The sequence below is a fragment of the Clupea harengus genome, chromosome 3 (genome assembly GCF_900700415.2).
Source record: "Clupea harengus chromosome 3, Ch_v2.0.2, whole genome shotgun sequence".
NCBI lineage: Eukaryota > Metazoa > Chordata > Actinopteri > Clupeiformes > Clupeidae > Clupea > Clupea harengus.
In genome coordinates, this window is record NC_045154.1 from 22,874,330 (window position 1) to 22,901,133 (window position 26,804).

The following is a 26,804-nucleotide window of genomic DNA, read 5'->3' on the forward strand; positions in this document are numbered from 1 at the left end:
ATTCTTCATCTAGAGACAGCAGAGAATGGGATGGTGCACAGATATAAAAGCAACTAAATGCATTGGGTACAGAGTAAAGTGGTTTTGAGAGAGGCAAAGACAGTCACATCAGTTAATAAGAGGGGGGGAAAAAAAGCCTTTTCAACCCGTTTACAGGCTATTAAATATTAACATCTGCTGCTTTGCCATCAGGGTCTCGGGGCCTGTTGGATCATTAGCAAAGCCATTCCAGAAGCAGGATACATTTATTTGCCCATGGAGGGTTTCCCAGCACAAGGATGCAGCCAGCGAGCGAGCGAGCGAGCACACACACACACACACACACACACACACACACACACACACACACACACACACACACACACACACACACACACACACACACACACACACACACACACACACACACACACACACACACACACACACACACACACACACACACACACACACACACACACACACACACACACACAGCTAGAGGAGCGAGCAGTGGAGGGTTTCCCAGCATGAGGATGCAGCCAGTGAGAGGAAATCAAGTAGTTCACTCCTCTCAGTATTACGCATGCAGGGGTGGTTAGTGAGTATCTGCACATCACATGCATCTAAGCCAGCCCAACACCAGCAGAGGACGAGAATACATGTGGTGGGTGCGCAGGACCACACCTCTTCCTCTTCCTCCTCATGACACCCTTGACTGTTCCTCCAGTCAGCTCGAACATGAAAAACACTCACAGACTGACAAGTTCGCACAACAGTGTCTGCACCTGGTGCCTCCAGAAAACTTCTCACAAACTTCTACATTTCTCACCAAGCCTGACAGTGCTGGAGTACAGCAGCCTCATCCTGGCCCTACCTGCCTCAAGGTCACCTCCAGCACGTGCTCACAGTCATCAATTATTCAGTGCAGGCAGAGCAGAGACACCTACATATGCTGCCTGCTTCTCACCCCTTCCTCAGGACCCCCGGGGGAGTGTTCTATACTGTACCACGAGGCTTACAGTACAACACCACCAACGTCTAAAGGGCACGAGTAGTAGCCCTCAGAGCTGTCCTTCCCTGACCTCCTGTGTGTCACTGTGTAAACACCCACGGGTTCTGCTAGTGTGGCCCCTGCTAAAGTGCTGCCCGCCCCCTCCCCCTCAAGCTGGGGTAATTGCTATTGAACGCAGCATTGTGGAGAGTGAGACCATGTCACAACGCATCATATCAGCTGGGCAGTGAATGGGTCACAACACTCGCTCCCCAACTCTCATCGTGTGTGTGTGTGTGTGAGAGAGAGAGAGAGTTAGAATGGGACTGAATGAGGGAACACACATAACTGTAGAGGAGAGAGCATGTGTAAGTGCTGTATATGAGAGAGATAGAGAGAAGAGAGGAAAGAAAAGAGAGGAGAGAGGAGAGAGAGAGTATAGTAGCGGAACAACCAGTACAAGAACTGTACGACAACCACAGAGAGATGCTAGAATGAATTCCATTGCTCTGCATTAGTCTGTGGTATGTGTCAGTGACATGATGGAAGACTTCTCATGGTCACTGCTGTCCCTCAGCTCACAATGGCATGTGTTTGGATTGGAGAGAGTCCAACTAGGCCTCTTTAATGAGACCACAGCTTTCACTTCGCAACATGTCAGTGTCTGCACGACTTCAGGCATTTAAGATGCGTCACATGCATCTTTGAATGTAGGAGTAGGATTTTAACGTCATTGTAAACACTGGGGACCACCCATCACTCATTCTCACAAAAGTGAGATAATTAAGTTAATTTAACCATATGCCAGTGCTGCACTACAGTGCAAGTAGTTGTTCGACTTTGCACGCATAAACTCGTCATGTTCGATATACTGCACAAGTAAAAAGAAAAAGCCAATTTTCCAGTTTATTCTCATGCATAAGCACTTCCCTGTTTCTCCTTGGTGATTGGTATGCATGGAGTTTTCAAAGCGCATTTGTACCGGACTAAAAAAGATGGCTGCTGGTGTGACAAGAGGGCAGTTGGTCTAATTGTAAAAACTGCTAGGACAGCGGCACAACCTGCGGCACACTGGCAACGTGGTGACAGGTTATAAATATTCATAAGGTCCCTAAGACCGCTCCGGCCCTGACTGGAATAAAAGAGGGGAACGTTGCTGCCCCAGGCTGTTTGTGCCACACAAGGATCTCCGGCGGTTTACAATAACCGCTTGGTGACCGTTTGGGCCTAAATATAGCCAAAGCAATTCCAGTGAACGGTAAAGATGTTTTTATTTTCAGCAGGAGTCAAAACACACAGATTATATGTATCCAATCTTAAAAACCCAATGGAACCCTTTCTGATCAAAAGCGAAATATGAGCCACAAGCCAGTGAGGAGGAGCTCTAGAACACTTTGCATCTGTGATGTGGAAAAGCACAGAATCACATCCTCCAATGAGGATCCATCCCTCTCAACCTGCTACCAATTACAAAAGTAGTCCAAGCCTCAACTGCGGACCCCAGGAATCTGTGGGGCCTCGGAAAAGACATTTCACTTAATAATGAATTAAACTTTAAATAGACGGCTTCACTTCAATAGATGTCACACGTTTCTGTGAGGCATGCCAACTGCCAATGGCGCGGCTGAGGGATGTAAACTAATGACCCACATAGTTATGCAATGGAACGCTCAGTACAGAACCCTTTTAGTCAGTCAACAGTGACCCGTCTCTGTATGCATGGCCAACCATGCCCGTCTCTGGCCCAGTGGAACTTGACAATGGATGCCAACTGATGGATGACAAGAGGCCTTGTTTATGACACTCACACGACTACGAAGGCCTCTTTTCCCCAAAAAACTAGGTCCAGTGTAGCCTGTATTCAACTGGCAAAGTAACTGTGCTGGACAATTTTTATTCATGCATTTCTTTGTACTATACACTGTATGCACTGTATTAAATGTAGGCCAAAGCCATTCTGAAACCTCAAAGAGAACCGCACAGCATTGTCCTGCCATCATAACAGAGCAGAGGCATGAGACTCCTGCAGTCCTTGTGAATGTAAATGTATCTGCTTTCAAAATTGCTGCCTTGGTCAGGGGCGTCAGCGGCAAACAGGGATGGAAATCCATGCCAACGTCTTATCTAATGGCAGAGGTCTTATCTCCGATTTAAACATTTACCGCAGGACTCCACATCCTCCCTGTGGGGAACACGCCCAGAGCAAAAGCTGTGGCACTTAATCCTGGGCTACATTTAATCATTAGCAACAAACGAGTGCCAAAACAAATAGGAACCCCCCCCCCCCTTCCATCTAACCCTCAGCCTTTGCTTCAGTCCTCCGCTGCTTCCTCTGAATCGTGCATCTTCTTCAGGCTCTGTTACATAATTCAAAGCACTCTGGTGCCATGCGAGGTCTCCTTTCTACTTGGGAGCAGCACCAAGCATTTGCAATGGCAGATAATTTTATGTAAGCCACTGTACAAAATTATTTTAGTATATCCTGTAGCGTGGCCCTAGGGGTGTGGAGACTCTAGACAGTAGGAGAGGGCGTGCTGCCGGGCTGCAGTCAAACAAGGAACTGTGACCACAGGAATGCTATTACGGCGCATGTGTCACATATTTTACAGAGATAACACCAGATCACAAGCTGTTCACAGACTGCATCTATGCAACTGTAGTAACTGATCCTGTAAAGAACGTTTAACTTTAACATGGCCCCAAGCACAAGAAAACCTCATCCCAGAAGGTTTGTCATATTGTACTGTGAACTAATGCTGGTTAAAACTGCGCTAGCTTCTATAATGATCTTGCCATGAAATCCAGGCAAATGGATCATGTTATAATGTTACTCTGTGTAATGTTACCACAAATGGATTATGTTCATAATGCTTTGCTATTGTGTGTATGTTTTGTTTATCTGTACAGGTGACGTGTTTGGGAGGAGACGGGTCACATCCTTTTGTCTGACTGCAGGAACGCTACACAGTAAGATTCCTGTCTGCCAAAGCGTCAAAAAGGTGTGGACACCGAATACGATAAAAAAAAAAAAGTTTTGCTCCTGACTGCAAGATGAACCTTGGGCATTCCCAGCGCACGGGTGTCCTGTAGTAAGGGCTTTAAGCTACAGCAGCCATACAGCTGCCGGTCATGCACTAGCGTTTCATTAATACCTGATTTTCTACAGTGTGAGAGAGACTATTAATACAGAGACAGTCTGCACTTAACAACACAGAAACAAGGTCCCTGCCTGACCTTTAATGCACTCCAGCCCCTCACGCACCAATGAGGTGACACACACACAGACACATAAATAAGCATTTAAAAATAGAACATAGCCCACCATCAGGCCTGAGGGTCTAGGAGCGTGACTGCTGTACATTGGACCATACACAGACTAAATAGGAGGCTAGTGATCTCATCATAGTCTCATGATGTTCCGGCAGTCCCCATACGTTTTAAAAGCTTATGTAGATTATAGAGGAAAGAATGCATTTTTGGAGATGTAGAGATGTAGAGGAAAACCGGCCTTTCCAGCTAGGAGATTGGTTAATAGGGTATTTGTGTTTATTCATGAAAAACGTACCGACATGTCAGTATAGCTCGCTACAGTAGTTGCGGGTGAATGAAATATGTCATATATGTGATATGGTATGACATATCTGCATTATATGAATTATTGAATGCAATAGAGCTCGTTTGTGGGTCTGTGTACATGTGTGAATGCGTGTGTCTACACCCCTGTGTATGTATGTATACACATGTGAGTGTGTGTATGTAGTTGTTCATCTGTAAGTGACAGCCACAGAACTAATCGCTGGCTTTGGTCAGCTTAGCATGTGCCAGTCTAAGAGATTATGCAGGTTTGTCTGCACAAACAAAAAGGGGGACTTCAGTGCCCATGGCCTGAAAAGGTCTGACTAAGAGCAATTAAACCTATCAGTGTTCACCACACAACACAACAAACTCTGCCGACCACAGCACATAAAAGCTGTAATGCATAGTAGGCCTAATGATTGGACAAAATGGCTGCTCATTCAATATCAATCTGGGCATTGTCTTTTTTTTGGGGGGGGGGGGGGGGCTTGGCAGAAAATGAATGAGCTCTGACAGAATGATGTATATGTCTCAGTTTTGTTTTTGTATTTCTTGGCTATGTGCAAGGTCTTTAGGTTATCGACTCATCAACAAGGTTGAGTCATAGAACATGTTATCATCTCCCACAAGTGTCCTTCTGATTACCAGTCCATAGATCATTCTTAGTTAGGACTCTGATTTATGTTGATCATACTCTACTTGGAAAATAATCTGAGAGGAATAACAATCAAACTGATCAACCAAAGCAAGTGAAAGATATAAAAGGTATTTCAAGACATACTGAATAATTCTTGCCATGCAATTTTTTGAATGTAATAAATTACAATATTTTACATCTGATGAAATGAACAATGTAGAGCAAAATGAAAATCAAATAACCACATTTTATTAGTCATATCAATTTTGTTATAAAATGTTAAAGGAAAATGTTGTTGATTACTAACAGCATTTTACTATCACTAACTTTAGGTGGACGTATTTGCAAAAAAACAACAGTAGAGGTTTAACAGTAGAGAGGCTACAGCCTGTGTCCCACTTCTTCCTTTCATCTTGTCTGACTAACATCCAATCAGAGAAAGCCTTCTTAGCAAGCAGACTTCACATGGCTTGAACTGCTATATGGCCTCTTTGAATATGACAATGATCCTTAACAATTAGTGAAAACAAGTATGTAAGTGGAACAAAAACAACAGGTCAAGAAAATGTACCACCCAACAAAGGAGGCATGTACATTACTTGAAGCGACCCGAACAGAACGGCTCATCCAGCCGATAACAGTACAATGGTTTTATTTATCTAGTGGCCATGTTAAACAGCATGAGGGGCGTATGGCTCAGGCAAAAAGCCATTAAAACCTTTCATGCCATGGGCAGGGGCTATGTTGCACAACAACAAAGCTTCACTCAGGTCTTATTCACTAAATAAAAATAAATCGCACATTTTCTGAGACGACAACAGGGCATTGTGATGCACAACGCCATTATTCAAGAACCTCGGGCTGACTAATTAAAACACAGGAACATACAGGCGCATCCCATGCCTATGGAATCTCTTGGCTGTTAGAACAATCAGGGCCCACAAAATTAAAATGTCACACCAATGACAAATAACTCAGCCGCTCACTCAGGCGACCAAAGAGACATGAGGAGTGGACACGCCAGCCTTGTATATGCCAAACACACCTCTCAGCTATGCAGTGCAGATTTTAATGACCAGTGTTAAGCACACCCCACATACTTGCTGTGCTGTGCCTGTAGGTGCATTGGCAAGGTTACATAATTTAGCCACGAATAAAATGCTGGACGCAGTAAACTGCAATTATTTTTAAAGAATCGCACAAACATACACAGAGGACAGTGACTAACTGTGTGGGCATTTAGAGTGACTTAGAGTGCACAAGCAGCTAAAAGTACGTGTCTACCGCAGGTGGTCTCAAGGATTGAAGTGGGCATAACGACCTTAAAACGGTCAAAGCGACACACTGCTGTTGCCGAGTCAGTCTACCCAGAGCACTTCGGGCCTAAGACGACGGTTAAAGCAGCAATACGGAGTTCAGTTCCAAAACTAGTAAGCTAACTACCTAAAAGGCATGCAAAAGCCTTGCAAACACCACCAACAGCCCAGCTGACACTGATAGAAGCTTGCCAACACACTAACTGGTGTCTTTTGGCAGTATAGCTGGCAATGTCATGCGTGTGAAAGCTTTTCTTCCATTTTTGCAGGGGCCCCAGCCCGTTACACAGAACTACATAGGGCATATCTTGAATGGCTAGTGGGGAAGACACAGGTGTTTATCTGTCCTTCACATGACCATAAGCAATCAAAATGAATTTGAGGATGGTACCAAAACTAGTTGCCTATAAAACCATACCTTAAAAAGTGTCAAATTGTTGCATAGTGTTACTTTAACTCACTGAGGCTTTGCATAAAAATGCCCAATAATTCACTTTTAACGCCCACTAGACTGTGCGACAGCACTCAATTTGTCTCACCATCTCCAGTTGGTGTAATACAGCATTGCCAGGCACATCAGCCACATAACCAGGGGCAGGGGTGCGGAGAGAGGACGGAGGTGTTCTGAGGTACTCACGTAAGAAATGCTTCTCCAGTAAGGCAATCTCCAGATGACCTTTGACCTCGTTGAGCCGATCAGACTCCGTCCTCTGGAAGTCCTGGAGGGCAGCAGCCATGCTGAGAGCTCCCTGGCCAGCCTGCAAGCACATGAGGAGAGAGCAGGTGAAATTATAGTTTAACAGCTCATTACACATATTTCAACTAACCCTCTGTTAACACACCATTGACAAAGACGAAGACTTAGACGGGGTCTGAGAGAGAGAGAGAGAGAGAGAGAGATACACAGACAGAGAGAGAAATACAGAGAGAGAAATACAGACAGAGAGATAGAGAGAGAAATACACAGAGACTGCAACAACAACAAGACTACAATAAAAGAACCAAAACCACATTCCTGACATACTGATTTCAACACCCTGCATACACTCATGGATGATCACAAAAGGCAAAGGTGAATCATTGAAACAATTGCAACATCAGTCCACAGGGAAAGGTACATAATGTTGTGTTTCAAAAGACTCTGTACTGTTCCACGTTAGATTTGAAAGTGTAAGTGTTCATGTGGAATTTTTGCAGGAATACAGATTCCTTGAAATTTATAATCTGCAGAGCACACATACTATTCAACAAGAACAGTGTAGCAGTCAAGCTCTCCCTTTGTGCACACATATCAAGGGAAATAACTCACTGATCAGCTCCTAAAATACTGAAGCAGAATGAATGCATTATTTAGCACCAAAGACTGATTTTCTGGAATCAAACGCCTTAGAACTCTCACGTGATTGGTGGGGATTTGGGGGATCATTAGTGACATCACCTTCCTGAAAGTATAGGATTATTTTAAGAAAACAGGAACAATGTCATCTCTGAAGCGGTTTCCATGGAGACAGGAGCCAGAGCAGGCAGTCTTCAGAGTCAGTGGGGCTTACACTTGCATGCAGAGACACAGAACACGTGCAAGTGTGTGTGTGTGTGTGTGTGTTTGTGTGTGTACAGAATGAAAGAAACTGTCTAAGGTTACTGCCTTAGGGATGATTTGCAGAAAGGGTCAGCTGCAGCTCATTAGCTCGCTCTCTCTCTCTCACACACACACACACACACAAACACAAACACACACACACACCTATACTTTTCAGATCATGATCTTAAATAGTAACTGGAGTTAAAGCTGGTGCCAACAGATGGCTTTCACTGAACAAATGAATGATAAGCAACCCTTCAAGTTCAATAAAGAAGTTTCAGCCAGGATTCTGTTGCTCTTTAACGCTGTCGCTTCCGTGGCCCTGTTTACATCTCTCCCTATTCCACTGGCCCTCTAAAACTCCACTGGCACATCACCTGGCAATGTGACGACAAACGATAACAAACCATCCATTGGTGCAGGGAGCTGGGTGAGGTTAGTTCAGTTCTCTCAGAATCGCGAGAAAAAGTATATCGTTGAAACGTGACCGAAAGAAACGTTCACTGCTTGACCCCCTCTAGCCTCACATAACTGAGGTGGATCATTTATGATTTGTGGTCACATTTCAGAGGGTCACGATAAAAGGTAACGTTTATTTTTGTACACATGTCTGCTGAAGCCTGCGTGACTGAACTGAAAGAGAAACAAAGCTGAAACTGACACCTGAAACCCTGACGCCTGGCGGATCTCCGCTAGCTGCTCTGGAGAGGTGAGCTCTCTCCTGACCGGGTCACATTGGATCAGGTGCATCCGTTTTCCGCAATCACTTCATGTGTGACTAGGCTCAATACAGACCCTATTCAGAAGCCAGCCCACACCAGCAAACCTGAGGCTGAACAAGAGGGATACAAGTAACATGTGGGATGTGGAGTGAAGATCAACATAATCTGGACATGCATCAGTGAAGACAATTTTGTTTGCCTGGCCTCGCTCCATTACCGAGTTCAGATTTCAGGACAACATGGACTCCGGTAAATACAGATAGTAACCTATTTGGTAGTAATTATTTAGCGATTAGACAACTTGATCTCAAGCAGTCAACTGTGCTTATAACTAGGATTTCGACTTAAAAGGGTTCACTTGTCCTGAAATAACATGGCACATTATCACCACTGCGATAACTACTACCTAGATTTAAACCAATTCACACTAAAACAAACAATAGGATTAGAAAAATATTTTCACTGCCAGTAGTACAAAAACACCACATAAACAGAGTAACATGAACAACACTAATCCAAGGAAAACAAATCACCAGCCCCAGGCCGAACTCAGGGGAAAAACTTCAGCCATTTTTTCCTCATTTCAGCAGAGGTATTCCCTTGCCATGGTCACCCTAGGCTTGCTGCGTGTTCTTTAGTTCACAGAGAAGCTGGACTCCAGCCTACTTTAATGTTTCAACCAAAACAGCAGCCAATGTTTTGGACTATAATCAATCAAAGCATTAATGACAAAGAAATCAAAAATCATGGAAACTACACATCTCCGTGGGATCCAAAAGGAAGAATTCGCCTCAAAGTCACGGCACCCCAATACAACCACCACACAAACAAACACACTTTCCCGCCACTCTCATCTGGGAGCAGACCCACTGGAGGAACAAAACAGGAGCAGGATGCATCAAAGGGCTGTTTGGCTGGAGGCTCTTAGAAACCGGGTGCTGGTCCATCTGGTGGCCTCTGCACATGATCAGACTTAATGAAGCCATCAGGAGTACTTCAAAACAAAAAGAGCGCCGAGACGACTACGGACAAAGACAGGGTAATGGGAATGCCCCCATCAACTTCTATTTCTACTCATATGCTCTGAATAAGCTTTCTGAATTACTGGGGGCTCTCTATTAGAAATCCATCAAAATAAAATGTTAGCAATTAAGGTGTTGTACGCTCCAAATACTAATTACGAAGGACACTTGTACCCTACACAGAGTAATACATCACTTATCTAAATGTCTAACATCCCTCAATGCATTACAAGAGCCTCCACAGGTCCAGAGGAGCAAAAGGCTGCAATGAAAATGACTAGATAATGACAGATGAGTCATGAGATCTTTTCGCAGCCCTCCTCTCAGCACTAGTTATCGAGAGCTCAGTAGCACAGTTTTGAATTAACAGAGAGGAGTTTCCAGGGGTGACAACTCACAGGGTCTCGTGGCTCCTCCGTCTCTCTGATTGAGGAGCGATGCCTCATCGGCATGGGAATATCATCGTTGCATTCGCTGTCGGACGCATTGGGGGACTCGGCAAGGTCCAAGAATTCATCTCGCTTCTGCCCTCTGAACCTAATCTTGTCCAGGCGCTTTAGCATTTTTAACACCGACCCTGTCGTCTTTATCTTAACATGGCGAATGAAAATCCTGAGGGGGGAGACAAAAGAAGAAAGGTCACATTTACTAAGCTGGTTAAATGAAAAATCAGACATTCCACAAATTCATGAAAATAACATCAATAGCTGCTTGCTTCTAAAATGCTGATGTGGTCATTCCCAATTTGTTTACCATTATCAAAATATGCATACATTCTGATACTAGATCAGCAATACATTCTATTCACTACTTGTGGTGTGAATCTAAAAAGTTTTCACAATTATATGCAAGTTCTTGTTTACAAGTCTTGTTTATAGCATGGTTTCCAGGAATAGGCCTACCACGGGCTGCTGTTTACAATCAAACTAAATAAAACTAAAAATAAAAAACAAAAACTACAAAACAAACATTAATGACTGGCAAATACCCAAGCAGTCTTTGAGCACTTCTGTTCCACTGCGAGAGAGACAATTCTCCCTCTAGGAGTTACAAGTACCAATGACTATCACACTTTAGGTCCAGTCTGAAAGCCACTGTATTCAGACTCTCTCTGAAGTGGTACAGCCCTTCCCTAGAGGGCACAATGAGCCGTGTGAACTTGGCACAGAATGAGTGTGTGAGAAACAAGCGAAAGAAGGAGAGAGAGGGAGAGAAAGAAATGTAGCACTAAGTGATTTAGAATGAGACAGAGAGCAACAGGGAGAGAGAGAGAGAGAGAGAGAGAGAGAGGGGAGGGCAAATGTCACAGAGAAAGTAAGAAACAGGGAGAAAGAAACAGAGAGGGAGAAACTCTGTGACGTGGGGCTCGTATGATCTGGGGATTGGCCCGGCACCCTGCTCCGTATGTAGGTCAGACGGCATGCCGGGGTTCCTCGTCCCAACAGGCCTCAGCCCCCCTTCAGGGGGGGACGTGAAGGAGGGAGAGGAGAGAATACGTCAGAGAGAAGAAAGCGAAAAAGCAACAGATGAAGAGTAACGGGGACGGACTCACTAGTCAGAGAGGGGAGAGAGCAGGGCAGGCCTGCCAGGGGTACCCAGGGATACGCTGCTAGAGCAGTTCCACATGAGAACCCCTCAGTCAGGCAGCAATGTGCCCAGTGCATAAACCACCACCTCCACTCAGCAGGCACTAATTGCTTGACTCTATGCTTCTACACGGCGGCAAGTTCTTTCAGACTGAAGCACTTCACACTGGCCTGATTAACATTATTTCATATGACCTATTAACAAGATTTTCACCAAATCAGATATGGAACATCGATTCAGACCACTGTCATTCAGTAGCCTGTGTATCATGTCCATGAGAGAATGCTATTCATTTTATAAACCTTCAGAGAAGGAAAATCGTAAATATGTGGAGGTGCATTTGAAAATTAGTAAAAAGTTACTTCCCATAATTTTATTTTCAAATGATAGATGCTAATGCAACAATTGCTTTGCAATCATCTAAAGCTTCGAACTATACCTGCAGAGGGCCAAGAAGCACACAGGATATCAAAGGGGGGAAAATGAACAGGAAACACGGTCCATCAGGTCTTTATAGGATGGCTTCAGCCCTGGGAAGATTATGCACCTGCAACAAAATGACAGCCATCCAAACAAATCCACTCAGTCAGCTCTTCATGCACACTCACCTCTTCAGTTCCTTACTCCCTCTCTCCCTTGCTCACTCCCCAAACAACTCTCTTTCTTTCTGGGTATATTCACTGGGAAAGACATATCCATTGCAGCTATTTATGGTGTGCAGACTGAAGCTACTTTCTTTGTGAGTCTGCTGTTCCACTGGAAAGCAACCCTGCAGCAAAATAACCTGCCAGACCAGCCACTTGGCATACAAAGGTGTGGGACAGGCTCACAAAAAAGGTCCACAAACAAAGCGGCTGGAAGGTGCTGAGGAACTGAATGCCACCAGAGACATTTTTATTGTGACAGTAGAACACAACCAACTCCAGAGACACACTTCAAACCCATACATCCGCTCCAGCTTCCTTCTAATAGACAAGGAAGACCGCTATTTATAAATGAATAAATGCCTCTGACATAAGTGGTCAGAGGGATACTTATGCTGCCTGATATTTATTGCTGATGTAATGCTGCTACATCATCCAGTGAATGAAGCACAGATGAACTGAGTACAAACAGGATGATTACACATATCAGTGGGACAAAACGCGACATGGGAGAGAGAATACCCTTTAAAACAAGACATTGTCTTAGCTGGACGCCCATGTCATGCAAGTTATGCGAGTTGAGCAAGTGAGTATAGGATTGCCAAGAGAAATGGAGCTGGTATGAAACATTCAGAGTGGGTGGGGTGCAGATGAGACATCTGTGCTAATAGACACTATCAAAATATGCTACGTTGGGAGGTCCCTCACTAGTTTAACTCTCATTAAATCTTAAGCATTCAAAACCTAATACTGCTGTACAAAAGAGAAAGGACCAATGTGCTTAGTGAGTGGTATATCATAAAACCCACCACACTGAAGTCTTGTAGGTGTCCTTCGGTGGAATTTCTACCCTAAATGTCTCCCGCTCATGTGGAAGTCTTGCACCTGGATTAAAAGCAAACGCTATCGGTCTTTCCAAATTCATCGGGCTACCGTGTGAATGAAGTCGTTGTCTTCTCGCTCCTCCTGACACTTCCGTTTACCTGCTACATTGCTTCATTACACTGCCTCGCCTTTCCACATATGTGTGTGGCTGTAGCATAGAATTCCCGTGCTTTATTAATGAAAGCCACCGATCCGCTGAACCAAACACGGGCGAAGCACTCCGACGCCATAGGAGGAATGAACTCCGTGGTGGAAATGGACCCAGACCGTAAACAAAAATGACAACAACAAGAAAACAGCCCAAACACAAGCACTACCTAAAACGGCCTTTGAACATATGACATTCATTATTGCCTACCTTTTGAAACCATATGTGTTCAGAGGCTGCCATATCGATGATGTTCGGTGGCAGCAGTTGAACCCCCATTGTGTCGCCTGTCAATGTGTTACTCAGAGTCTGACTAACACAAAGTCAGAAAACTGTCATTGTCATCGTCATATTAAAGTAATATTGAACAAGAATGCTGCCTTAGACCCCTCGCAAATACTCAAGCAGCCGCCAACATCGCATGGGACGGCGCGAGATAACAAAGCGCGCAACAGTAGGTGTTGGCTTGGGACCAACCTTACGACGACGCACAGTCACAAACACCCAGATGAAGGAAGTAACGTTATCGCAGACAGAACACACTAGAAGGCCACAGGTAAAAGTGACATGGTAGGCTAATCCTACGTAGCCTAGCATGCTCCTCAAAGGTTTGGATTTATGCGCCACATTTTAGTTTTGAACATAACGCATTGTCCATGCAACAAGCACCTTTGCGTTGTCAACACTTACTGGGAATACAACTTTAAATATGGCACAACTACCCCCAACATAAGAAAAGATTATTATTATTTTTAATTCTTCTTACCTAGGGCGAATTTCGAAACAAAGTTTCATTAACAGTAAGTGAAACCGAGGTTCGCCTCCTTTCAGGCAGCTCAGTGCACGCGGAGAAAAATGGGTTGTGATTCCGCCTCTCACATTCAAGTAGTCTACAATTCACCTCAGTTCCTTTGAATCCTCGTTTACCATTGGAATACTGTCTTGAATAGTCTCATACGAAAGTCCACTGAAGCCTGCGAGTAACCTGTTTCTATCTGTTGTTGATTTTCACAGAGGCATACAAGCCTCACACCAGGAAATTTCGTCAATGTCAGCGACTGGATCTCTTAAAGGGGACGCTAATTGTTATGATCAAGTTATTAAAGAAACGTTTAGGGCTGTAAACAGTGCCTATAAATTATGTAGCACAATCACATGCAGCCAAGATATATTGCATCACTTAATGTTTAGCCCACTGACAGAGACAACCAGCGGTGTCTTCTAGAGTCTAAATTCAAATGAACCTCAGAATAAACCTGAAAATATTGCTGATAAAGTAAAGCAGATTCGCACGAGGTTTGGCTGTCAATATTTTCACAATGTGGACTTGAAATTACGGTTATCGTATACCACATTCAAACATAGCAACCCATCTAAAATGAAAATGTATTGCTATTTTTAACAAGCCCTGTGAGGTTGATTGAGTGCATATATAACAATCGCGTTAGCCTTGTACAGTTGCACATCCAGTCTTGATTTAGTTAAGGCCGTATGAACGGTGTGAGAGAAAAGCCGAATGTGAAATGCTTCCCAGAGTGATGGAAGTGCGGTTGTGGCTCTCATTCCTTGTCATTCCCACTGATGCTCAATTGGATTGAGGTCTGGTGATTGAGCAGGCCACAGCAGTAATCTGTATTCACCGTCATTCATGCGCGTGTAACCACTCCTGGCTAACTCTTGTCTGGTCAATCTAATCCATTCCGGACCTTGGATCACTACTATTATGCTGAAGACAGCCATCCGCAGATGGCTTTCTACCTCTAAATACTGTCCCAGGAGGACAAAGGTGGCCTACAAAGCTAAGTCAATCAAACACAGTTCACCTGTTGGCATAATGATGAGTAACAAACGGTTTAGCATACAATGCCCCCTCCCCAGTGAAAACAGCAACCAGGATCCAGCATCTGTCTAATTTTCCAGTGTTCAATATTTACATTAATCACTCCATTACAGTTTCAACGTTTGCCTGTGATATGCGCTATATGACACCACTGACAGCAAGTGGATAGGCCAATATTTTCCATCAGTATGTCTGCTGCCTTTGGAGTTAAAGCCATGATCATTGTGAGGGGATTCCATCATCAATTAGTAATGTGCTGATGCTCCTGCTTGCTTGTGTGTCATCTAAAGGTTGTTAGTGGTAAAAGTAATCGTAATACAAGTATGTACTGTATGTACAGGGCAAAATTGATCAAACAGTTGAGTTTAAAACCTGCCATTTGAAATCACAAACATGCAGAAAACCTGTAACCTTAAGGACTCAGAATCAGCTGTTTCATGTAGCATTTACCATACCACTTACGGTACTGAAGAAATGTCAGCTGGAGGATCCATCTCAAGGGAGAGCAGTGCAGAAACCAATATTGAAACACACAGAGGGGCTAGCTATTTAAACTCTAGAGGCCAGTGCAGTTTCTGTAACCTTTGAAACGTAATGATCAATGCAATGTTTAAAGTTTAGTAGATAATATTCAGTCAATTCTTTCTTAATTTTCATAGAAATCTGACCTTTAAATCTTCTACAAAAACTGGGTTGTGTTCTTGCTGCAGTTTGTTTCAACATATTTAAATGACTGATTTGTTACCCATAAGTGTATTATGTATCTGAATTAACGTGTATTCTCCCCAGACTGAGTTTACATAGACCAAGCTTTTGGTAATAAATGTGTTCCACAGGCCAGCAGTAAAGTTTAACTGTATGTTATACAGTCCATAGTAACGTAGGTTAAATCTGGAATTAAAGACTCTTCTTCTTACTCTTGTATTTAGAACAGCCATTGTGACATCAGACACATTAACATGAAACAACTCTTTCAAAAGAGGAGACAAAATCATTAAAGCTGATATCAGCGATGTTAGCAGTTTTCTCTGACTTAACTCAATAATTAAATTGAATTTTCAGTTGGCTGATTACAGAGCCCAGAAAGTCCTAGAAAACACTTTTCATAGAATCTGCCTTTAAGGGTTAGGGATATTTTAGAGAATCTTTTCCTGGTATAGCTGTCAGAATGTGATATCAATTTAGCTCCAGTTTTACAACAGAGTAGGGGAGAGCAGGGTAAGTTGCTACATGGTATGACACAAAATCCTGAGTCAATATTTTGTTTACCTTTGGTCAAGGTAATCCGAAACTGAGCTTAGCTCAATTTTCCCACTTTCCCCCTTCCAAGGTAAAGCTATCGCATTTCATGTGATGAAACCTTTTTGACTGTGTATTTACATTTTTAAATGTTCTATGATTAGAGGCGTAAGTAGTGAGTGACTTGATGCTTTTACTGCAGTCTGAGGTTGAACCAGTCTGGAGATTTAGCCCTAATTACTTAATTAGTGAGTTTGAGGCAAGTTGTCACATGTGTTGTGTTGACTATTCAAAACCCTAGCAGGTTTTCTCCCCTGAATTGGAAATGCAGCCGGTAGGGAACATTATTAGGGCAGCGGACATTTACTTTGGTTTATTGCGAAGTGGTGCAACATTTAATCATAAACATAAAATCCCTCCAATGTGGGCAGAGAAAGAAAAGGCCAGTGCAGAAAGGGAAGTGTCCAAAGAAGCAAAAGAGGGCAACAAAGCATTACATCACATTTAACATACAAATGACTATTCATCAGATGAGAACAAGTGTTTCTGTCTTGTCTGTTTGGAACAGCTGGCCTAAGGAGACTCGGAGAGACGCAGCACTTGTTGCATGTAGGCTACCTCAGGAGAGGCCATTAATATTTTGCTGGAATAATGACTTTAAAGCAGCAATATGTAGTTCTGTTCCAAAACTAGCAAGCTAACTACCTGAAACACATGCAAAAACCTTGTTAACACCATCAATAGCTCAGTTGGCACTGATAGAAGCTTGCCAACACACTAACTGGTGTCTTTTGGCAGTATAGCTGGCAATGTCATGCGTGTGAAAGCTTTTCTTCCATTTTTGCAGGGTGTTCCAGCCTGGTAGACATAACCACATAGGGTATATCCTGGATGGTTAGTGGGAAAGACAGGTGTTTATGTCTTTCACATGACCATATGCTATAAAAAATTATTTGAGGATGGTACCAAAACTATCTGCCTATAAAACCATACCTCAAAAAGTGTCAAATTGTTACATTGTTACTTTAAACAATGCTGGTTAACCATAGGTCTTTGTTTTAGATCGCCATCATTATTTGTACTGATGGGCATGATTTGGCCTTTTTTTCTTTTTTTTTATAGAAATGATTGGTTACTTTTATGTTCATTACTTTGATGTTCAACAAGGTGTTGAGTTCAGTTTTGGATATACAATAAAAATAAATCACATTTAATTATATGTTCTTATTTGCTTAATTGCACTTAAATATTATGGCAATACATTGAATCCAAAATATGTGCCCAGGACTTAAGTCTTTCATTTAGTACAACATTATCAACGTTATGATGTATCATTTGCAGTCATTGTGAGAAAACTGCCCCACTTTCCCCTGCACTGGCTTTTTACAAACTTCAGCTAAACAGGGCAAGTTCATGAAGGTAACTCTTCCTTGTTGCTAACTTTTATGCCAAGTTGTTCAATATACTATTAGTCACAGCTTAGGTCATAACTGGCACATAACTGAGCAATTTTAAAGAAAAGTCTTATGCAGATTTATTTTACAGTGGTGTTCCTTCCAGTGTCTGAAGACAAAAAAATAAATACAGATATCTCTTACATGTATTGTATGTATCCAGTGTTTATAATCATACAGTCTGAAATATAAAAATGACAATCCATGTAACAATAAACGATGACTCAAAATAACTGAGTATGAATGAAAACAAGCCTACAATGTTTAGTGTATTGATCAAATATCAATGGCCATCTCCATGGCTGTAGAACTTTACCTACTCATTTGAAATGATTTTTTCTCAAACATAGAGATGTTGTAGGCATTACAGGCTTGTGAACCAGGTGTGAAGGGTATTGAGAAGCAAAATGGTTTGGCAGTAAAGGTGGAGATTGCCCCCGCACATCGGATCGGAACTGCACAAACAGATAGTGTGACTCCCAACCAGCAGACAAAAACAGTGATACAAAATCCAGGGACTATTTAGCCAAAATCTTTTTGGGGTGTTTCATCAGAACAAAACCCTGTCACTGGGGTGTGCTTAATCATTTTAACCCTGTCTCCATGGTAATAATAATTAAAATACAAAATCTTGTCAAGGCTTAACCTAATGCGCCACTGCAGTTGAAATCAGCTTTGAAAATATCTGTGTTAAGTAGGAACCCCATGGTTTACAGTTACAGAAATAGATGGATAATGACTTGACACACACTGACATCTAAAATCGTGACAGGCTTCAGGATTAAGGGCTTAAAAAACTGATATGACAGGTGGGAGTTCATGTGTATTTCTGCCAACAGGTCTTTCTGAAAATAACACCGTCTACTTTAATCAAACTAGACTGTAATGAAAAGTCCTGCACAATTACAGAGCACAAACAACCTAAATGTGTAACCAAAATACAGAATGTTAGAAAAATCTTGGCTCATTCCTAGCATCCGACTTCGACTACTGCGGACTGAACTATCCATACTTACATACATACATACATACATTCAAGACATTGTTTAACAAGTTTAAAATGTACATTTTGACGGTGCTGTTTGGTTTAACCCTTGTGTGTTCTTATGCTGATGCAACTCTTCCTCACCTTGTGAGTATGTTCACCACATCTGACATGAAAATAACCAGCTGTAACATGATATCCACATGAAAATAAAAATGAATGAAAAAAATGTTCTGTATTTCTTTGTATCATACTTTAACGACATAAATAAATAAGAATTCCAACACAACCAATATCTGAAAGATATTAACACAACAAGACGAATAACTACACGTATTTGAAGGGTTCTGCCAAAAAAAATATTTTTTTGATTGAATGTGTAGCTCATCGCTAAGCTTAACTGAATAACAAGTATACAACAATTCATTAACAATATCTTTACTTACCTTGCTCGAACAAGAACATGGGACTGAGAGAGTAAGAAATTAAGATAGGCACCATATCTGTCAGCTGTATTTTACATCTACCAAAAAATTATTTGGACTGTAACAAAAAACAATTCAAGAAATTCAAGGAATTACAAAAAAACTAATTACAATTTACAAATGTTTATTCCAACTATAAATCAATTAAAATACAAAATATCTACAACAACGAGCACAAAGGTATTTTTTTTTTAGACTTTGATAGTCTGTGTTGGCAGAGTCCACATTGTGCTGACTTCATGACTTCATGAACATAAACTTGCCTGCCTTCACTACTGAAGACTCTATAAAAGGGACCGCGCATACCATGTCATGGCCTCTCTTTATGATAGACATCCAGAGAGCTTAATAAGTACAAGTCATTCAAGTTCTACTGCCGTATCACATTTTGTTGTGCTTGGCATGCTACAGGCTTTAGCTCCCCAGTTCCGACCATGGCTTTATCACCCAAATGGACTCCTTGTCCTGATCAGTGCCAATACGTGTACTGTACATTCTTCCCTTTTCTCTTCAGGGCAGGATAATGACCATGACCAGGCTGCCCCCCACAGGAATGAAGTGCTGTGGTTTGCCAGGACCACGGGAGAGTTTTGTCCCCCAAAGGCACCCGTAGAGTCCTGTTCCCACAACCTCATGTGAGACCTTGTAGATTCTCCTGAGGATGACACAGCTCTGTACTGACTCGTCAGATAGAGGTCTCGTTGCTTCCACTGCGAGAGAGAAAGAATAAGAAAGACATAGTTATAAAACTTTCATCAAACATCTGAGAACTATTTAAGTGTAACAGCTACCATGGTGCCAATGAATCCATTATGAAGTAATAGGGACAGAACAAAAGACTCTTTCTTCGAACCAACTACCCATAATAGCCCAAATACCCAAACGACACATGGCCTAATCTGACACCTTTAAATAACAGGCTTTTGCTAACTAAATAATTGTATGCATTTCACTGTATTTACAGACACAACCTAATGTCTTACACAAACCAAAACAGTGTATTTTGCTTACTTGAGTAGCTGTTAATCAATTAATTACAACAGTGTGGGAAGAATCACAGCTGAAGAATACCAACACAGTGGGATATATTCCTGTCTGCACAACAGGACAAGACACGACAAGAGCTTTCGCCTCAAAAGTTGTTCTGCTGGATTTTACCTCTCATATAGTGTCTCCATATTGAAATGGTAACAGATAGTTTTCAGTCAACTTTAGCACACGTAGATGTGTCCTCTGGCCTTAGGTGTTGTGAACAGCATTTAACTGTAATGAATGCAAACTAGGTTGGAAAGCTTAGATCATTGTTGCAGTTCAGGTTGGGTTGCTCTATTAGTATCAATGAGCCTTCGCCTTTGTAGAACAAGGATCTGGCCCAGACCTTATCTTGCCAATTCGGCTTTCTGGAGTATGCATCTGACCTTGCTCTACTGAGCGTAGTTGTAAAAGTGCCCACTAGGTGGGGTGGTAGACAGCTTCATCCCGAGAGGCACTTCTAGGGCACTTTCCCTGGACTTGCTCTGAGTAGTTACATGTGTAAGGCTCGACTACCATGAGGTGTGGTAAGAGAAGCGGGTCACTCACTCTGAATCAGACTCATCTCCGCCATTAACAGGCTCCAGCTCTGTGCCCAGCTCCATGGTGAGTCCGTTGCGAGGGGGCACGGGTGGCCTTGGTGGGGGTTTGATGAGGGTGCCGTTGCCCCCGGTGATGGAGCGGATGCCCTCGGTGGAATCAATGGACGGCGTTTTGGAGGGAGTAGTGGAGGAGTTGTAGTCGCTGAGCTTCTCCCTCAGTCTGTTCTTCATGTTCTTATCTGTTAACGGAGGGGGGTAGGTGATCTTGTTCTTCAGGATACCTGAGGGACCCGGCAAGCATAAGCACACAGACACAGACACAGACACAGACACAGACACAGACACAGACACACACAGACACACACACACACACACACAGGTTTAGAATAACACACAAACAGAGGGCAACAGAGAGAGAGAGCGAGAGACAGAGAGAGAGAGAGGGGGGACCCATTAAAAGACCATAAAAAGTTGTACAGCATAAATCACATGCTCTGCTGGTGAAATATTTGAACATGAAATTCAAGTCATAGCCTTAAATGGAGTGATCCAATAAGTAGCATTCCAAATCTGACGGAATCTCCCCGTTTGTCCCTTCACCCACAAACAAAGAAACATACACACACACAAAAACAGAGGCCCTTATTCCTCCCTCCCTCACCTCTCCTCTGCTCTGGCTGGCGGTTGCTCCTCGGTTGGCTGGCTGGACTCTGCTTCTCCTGAGGTATGTCTCCGTTGTGGTTGAGCTTATACTCCTGATGCATCTCCACGTTGACTTTAGTCTCTACACGTAGCTTGTCCACCCCACCAGTATCCTCACCCTCACTGGCTGTCGGGGGCTCCACGGGCCAGTAAGGCTTCACATGATTGGACACCGTGTCCACTGAATAAGACAACAATGAATCAGTGCCCGTGTTTAATTATGTGATTAAAGTAACCGCCACAAACAGCTGTGTAAGAAAATCACTAACATGCTTTTAAAAAAAGTGTGAGTGTGAGTGTGTGTGTGTGTGTGTGTGTGTGTGTGTGTGTGTGTGTGTGTGTGTGTGTGTGTGTGTGTGTGTGTGTGTTATGAATGACACCATACCTTTGGGGGTGCTGTGCAGTGGGGTCCTCTCATTGTTCCACTTGTGCTTGGGGCTCGTCTCCTCAGCCTCGCTGTCTGATGAGTGTGAGGAGGCGTAGGAGCTGCTGCGATCGTCCACAGAGAGCTCACTGTCAGAATCTGAGTCTGAAACACACACACACACACACACACACACATTTCGTATCACATTATTAATTAGAAACTTTTGTTATTTACTAGCTGAAAACACAGTGAAAAAGTTACAGTGAAAACTTGGCATCATTTTAACACACAACAACTGATCTGATTCCCCTGGGCCACAATAAGTTCAGGGAGTACGACATGAGACACGGATGTCCCTGCTCGTCTCATAGTCTTGGGTGAGGGTAACTGAACTCATAGTCTTGGGTGAGGGTAACTGAACTCATAGTCTTGGGTGGGGGTAACGGATTTTGAGTGAACAGCCTGCTTCTCCCTTACCATCGCCCTTTTTGCGCTTTCGGAAGAAGAGGGACGAGTCGCCTTCGTCGTGGCCACCTTTGGCTGTCGTGCCCACTGATCCGCTTCGCTTCTGAGCCGAGTCCTCCCTGCGTGAGAGACACATGCACATGAGACACACTCACACCACATCCCGCTTTCCCAGGCAGCGCCTCCCCATTCCACAGCGATGTCGTAAAACACACATTTAAAAAAACGCCATAAAACAAGAGTCACGTTGCAGCCACGGCCCTGAACCGGGAGACATACAGTACTGTGCACATAATTGAAAGTGAGTGATATGTAGGGTCACTGATATGACAAATAACCCTATTCTTCATTAGATCAAAAGATTTCCCCCAATGAAGAGACAGGGCATGTGATGCAGGGTGTTTATGCGGGGTGATGCAGGGTGTTTATGTGGGGTGATGCAGGGTGTTTATGAGGATGCACACAACACAGGGGGATGTAAGTCAAGGCATTTGTCACGACACGACAAAGAGCAACACAAACCCATTTAATACTCATTGCCCTTCAAGAAAGAAGGAGCCAAACGTCAAACAATTCCATCTGCTGGCGCAGAAGAGTAGTTATCCAAAATGTTACTTTACTGTTTAGTACAGATGGTCTTTGAATATAGTTACTCAGAAAACATCAGCCTGAATAACAATATTCATTGACTGCCTAATAGAGCTGTTTTGAACCCACATAAAACCACAACAGCTGTTTCTGCCCAACAGCTTACATTTAATCCAGTTAGATCATTTTCATTAAGTTCCAATAAGGTTCTAAGTAAGAGCACAGCCAGTGTGGGTGAATGTGTAGGAGTTGATGAAGTTAATTTTGGTAGGAAACAGAGAACAAGAGAGAAAGAGAGAGAGAGAGAGCGGGGGGAGAGAAAGAGAGGGAGAGAGAGGGAGAGAGAAAGAGAGACCCAGCAACGAGAGTGGCATACCTGAGTGTATAAGATCGGTAACTGCTGCTGTGGCTCTTTGCTGACCTGAAATTGCTTTCCATAGACACAGTGGACTCTCCAATGGGGGTCCTGTACAGGGCTCCATCCTCTATGTATGTATTACCATTCAGAGAGCGCTAGAGAGACAGAGAGATGACCAGGGATTAAGGCAACAGGTGGGTTCATTCAGGTGTCATTCAGGTGTCATTCAGGTGTCATTCAGGTGTCATTCAGGTGGGTTCATTCAGGTGTCATTCAGGTGGGTTCATTCAGGTGTCATTCAGGTGTCATTCAGGTGTCATTCCCCTCCACGTGCCTCAGTAGGAGCGGAGGAGCCTGAGTGGTTTTCTGACTTACGGTCAGGAGGGTGGCCCTGGTCGTGCTCAACTCCTCCACCTGCAGTTTCTTCCCAGTGAAGACATCCTTTAAGTTCTTCCGCACGTCTCTGTTGAATATGCAGTGGAAGAAGAAGATGCAGATGCCCTGAAACAGAGAGATGGAGAGACAGAAGATGTGAGGTCTAGTATAATGGAGGAAAAAGACTCTGTGTATTCTGTGTTGGCAAAGCTCATTTACACAACAACTGCATAATTATCTCACAACTTGTTTGACATGTTTCAGACCTCTGATCAAGACTTTAGAGTATCTACCCAGCTTTTGGAAATTGCTGTCTGAACATGTCAAGCTAGAACACGACACTTACATCCTTCCCAAAGTTTGAATTATATGTATTCAAACTGTCCCAAACAGAACCTTTAGCCTTTAACCTTTAACCTTTAACCTACTCATGACCTTCAACAAAGAAAGAGCCAGTTTGTCGTCAAACGCTTCCATCTGCTGGCGCGGAAGAGTAGTTATCCAAAATGTTACTTTACTGTTTAGTACAGATGGTCTTTGAATATTGTTACTCAGAAAACATCAGCCTGAATAACAATATTCATTGACTGCCTAGAAAGCTGAACATAAACTCATATCAGGTCCTCTCATCACTCACCTGCAGGCAGCTGAGGATGCCAAAGAGGTAGTGGAAGGTCAGGACATCACTGTTGACTGCCATCAGGCCCAGCAGCCACGTGGCACTCATGAGCAGCAGCAGCAGGAAGGCCACACGCAGCGCACAGCTACGGAACAAACACACAGATCCAGTTTAGCCTGACGGCCACCTAATATCAGCTCACCTCTACAGAGGAAATCATTTGAAGCAGGCTCAGAGAACGCTGGATTGGCCGTGCCCATTTCTCAGGGTGACATGTACTGAATGCTAAACCTGTTCGTAACTCCTCGTCATGATACTCACACTGCTCCAGACTTCTCAAAGGTGCGCTGATTCCTCCTGCAAGATGCTTTGGCTGCCAGCACAAATATCACGATGTTGATCTGCATGGGGGGAATATACAAGTAAATACATTGACAGAGCAGGAGAGCATCACTGGGGGTCTCATAAAAGATGAGGGGGTGGGCGAATACTGAGGAGAAATCCCACTGACCAGCACCACTACAGCTATGGGCCCGGTGATGCTCCAGATGAGGGTGTCATGGACCGAGAGCCAGCAGAAGTCCGGGTTCCCATAGCCCTGGGGGTCCAGGCCCACTGCCAACCCTGAGAGAGAACACACACACACACACACACACACACACACACACACACACACACACACACACACACACACACACACACACACACACACACACAGCACACACACACACACACACACACACACACGGTCCCGCCAATGATTACACATCAACAGCATTACAAAGGACTCTACTGTTGATACTAAAGCAAAATATTTAAAGCTAAACATTTACAGTCGAACAGACAAGGAGGATTTGACTGTCTTCTCTCACCTTGCTGAACTGTATGGGAAAAATCATGTTATGCTATTTTACAAGGGAACAGGGGAGGGCCCACAAACTGTCATATGCATAACTGAACCCTGTATGGCTTACATCTAATGTCAAATACCAATCTATTATATTGTCAGAAGTAATCCAGTTGAATGTGAAATTCTGATTATAAAATGGATATAAAACATATTCACGTCTCCAAAACCACACATGAAAGAACTATTATAATTCTGTGTGCTTGCCAGTCAAATAATAGTTTTCCAGGAAGCAAAGAGCATTTATCACTCACCATCAATCACAGATATGGCTGTGCTCGGAATGTTGCAGCTCTTTACTCACTCACTATTCCTTATAAAGAAAATGTGTCCTATGTTTGGAATGAACGTGTTGTGTTTGGAATGGGCCAATGATTAAACAGTAAGATCTTGTCTTGTATTGGTAACAGATTTTCAAAACTGTTGTTTCGATGATGAAAACAAACTGAATGGAGCAAAAGGCTGTATTTAAGATTAAATGTGGAATGCTAGATCATTTAAAAATGATATGAAGTTGCAGTGCATGGGGTTTATCCTTCACAGTGTAAATATAAACAAAGTTTATAAATACATATTAATACCAGGTCATATTTATGGAAGATCACACATGTATTGGTTTTGACAGTTGACAGGCTTCAGCCAACAGGATACAAGATGCTTGGCATGCCCAGTAATGCCACAATGCATAGTGCAGTGTCAGTATTTTACATTTAAATTAGATTGCATTGGACCATGTGTGTGTGTGTGTGTGTGTGTGTGTGTGTGTGTGTGTGTGTGTGTGTGTGTGTGTGTGTGTGTGTGTGAGAGAGAGAGAGAGAGAGAGAGAGAAAGAGAGACAGAGACAGAGAGTAACAGAAAGAGAGAAAAGAGATAGAGAAAGAGAGAGAGAGAAAAGAGAGAGAAAAGAGAGAGAGAGAAAAGAGAGAGAAAAGAGAGAGAGCAAAAATAGAGAGAGAGAAAATAGAGAGAGAGAAAAGAGAGAGAGAGAGAGCGAGAGAGAGAGAGAGCGAGAGAGAGAGCGAGAGACAGAGAGAGAAGAGAGAGAGAGAGAGAGAGACTGGGCTTAGAGTGTCACACCTGTGATGATGGCGGGGATGCCCCAGCCGATGGCGTAGTAGAAGCGCATGTGTCCCTGGTTGATGTTGCGCATCTCAGTCAGCATGCGGTAGATGTGCAGGCCCTCCACAAACATCCAGGCAAACGTGCACATGTAGGAGTAGTGCAGGAGAATAGCCACCACGGTGCACACAAACTACACAGAGACACAGAGAGGGGAGGTGAGAAAGGATGAACACTTTCCTGTTGAAGCACATTCAGATATGACAGTTATATCTCAAGCGTTTATTGTGTCTTGTTGACTGAAAAACTCTTGTTGACTGAAAAACACATTCAGAGCTCTCCCCCAGGGGGCATTTTTTTTTTTTTTTTGTCAGACGGGAAATTTTCATGTTTCCCACGCTGTTGTCTTTGGAGCTGTGAAAATACGACCTGTCAGGTAGACAATCTTACAGAAACAAAACACAAAGCCATTCAGTTTTTCTCGTGCTAACTGTATTGGTTCGGAGCTACAGAGCACTCCCAGGAAATCCCGAGGATGGAGCAGAGCACTCCAGATCAGAGGGAGGTTGATCTCCTGCCATGGCCTCTGTGTGGGGTGCTTAGGGGCACACAAAACAAGCTTTTCAGCGCTGCTGTCTGGCAGCAAATCCCATCTCTGCTCTCAGTGCAACAGACACAGGCCTAGGCGCCAAGGA

At 43.3% G+C, this 26,804-nt stretch overlaps 2 protein-coding genes across 9 annotated transcripts in view; both read right to left on the minus strand.

Annotated features, from left to right (window-relative positions):
* The window catches only part of gramd4b (GRAM domain containing 4b), a 29,781-nt gene extending 15,605 nt beyond the window's left edge, over positions 1 to 14,176 (minus strand). For 3 of the 7 annotated variants that reach the window (XM_031565024.2, XM_012842458.3, XM_012842457.3), the window contains exons 1-3: positions 13,859 to 14,176; positions 10,227 to 10,440; positions 7,140 to 7,260 (exon numbers count right to left, since the gene is read on the minus strand). In XM_031565024.2, the coding sequence (XP_031420884.1) occupies positions 7,140 to 7,260; positions 10,227 to 10,440; positions 13,859 to 13,887 (364 nt within the window). In that variant the 5' untranslated portion in view covers positions 13,888 to 14,176. Of the gene's footprint in view, positions 1 to 7,139; positions 7,261 to 10,226; positions 10,441 to 11,854; positions 11,963 to 13,302; positions 13,406 to 13,858 lie in introns of all 7 variants that reach the window. The other 4 variants (XM_031565027.2, XM_031565026.2, XM_031565025.2 and 1 more) reach the window with 4 other exon arrangements.
* A 4,311-nt stretch (positions 14,177 to 18,487) lies between these two features.
* Positions 18,488 to 26,804, minus strand: part of celsr1b (cadherin EGF LAG seven-pass G-type receptor 1b) — a 49,915-nt gene continuing 41,598 nt past the window's right edge. The window contains exons 25-35 of one of the 2 annotated variants that reach the window (XM_031565030.1): positions 26,128 to 26,302; positions 24,655 to 24,767; positions 24,465 to 24,544; positions 24,162 to 24,288; positions 23,525 to 23,650; positions 23,213 to 23,304; positions 22,216 to 22,322; positions 21,757 to 21,900; positions 21,331 to 21,552; positions 20,677 to 20,950; positions 18,488 to 19,805 (exon numbers count right to left, since the gene is read on the minus strand). In XM_031565030.1, coding sequence (XP_031420890.1) covers positions 19,781 to 19,805; positions 20,677 to 20,950; positions 21,331 to 21,552; positions 21,757 to 21,900; positions 22,216 to 22,322; positions 23,213 to 23,304; positions 23,525 to 23,650; positions 24,162 to 24,288; positions 24,465 to 24,544; positions 24,655 to 24,767; positions 26,128 to 26,302 — 1,485 coding nt within the window. In that variant the 3' untranslated portion in view covers positions 18,488 to 19,780. Of the gene's footprint in view, positions 19,806 to 20,676; positions 20,951 to 21,330; positions 21,553 to 21,756; positions 21,901 to 22,215; positions 22,323 to 23,167; positions 23,305 to 23,524; positions 23,651 to 24,161; positions 24,289 to 24,464; positions 24,545 to 24,654; positions 24,768 to 26,127; positions 26,303 to 26,804 lie in introns of both variants that reach the window. The other variant, XM_031565028.1, reaches the window with a different exon arrangement.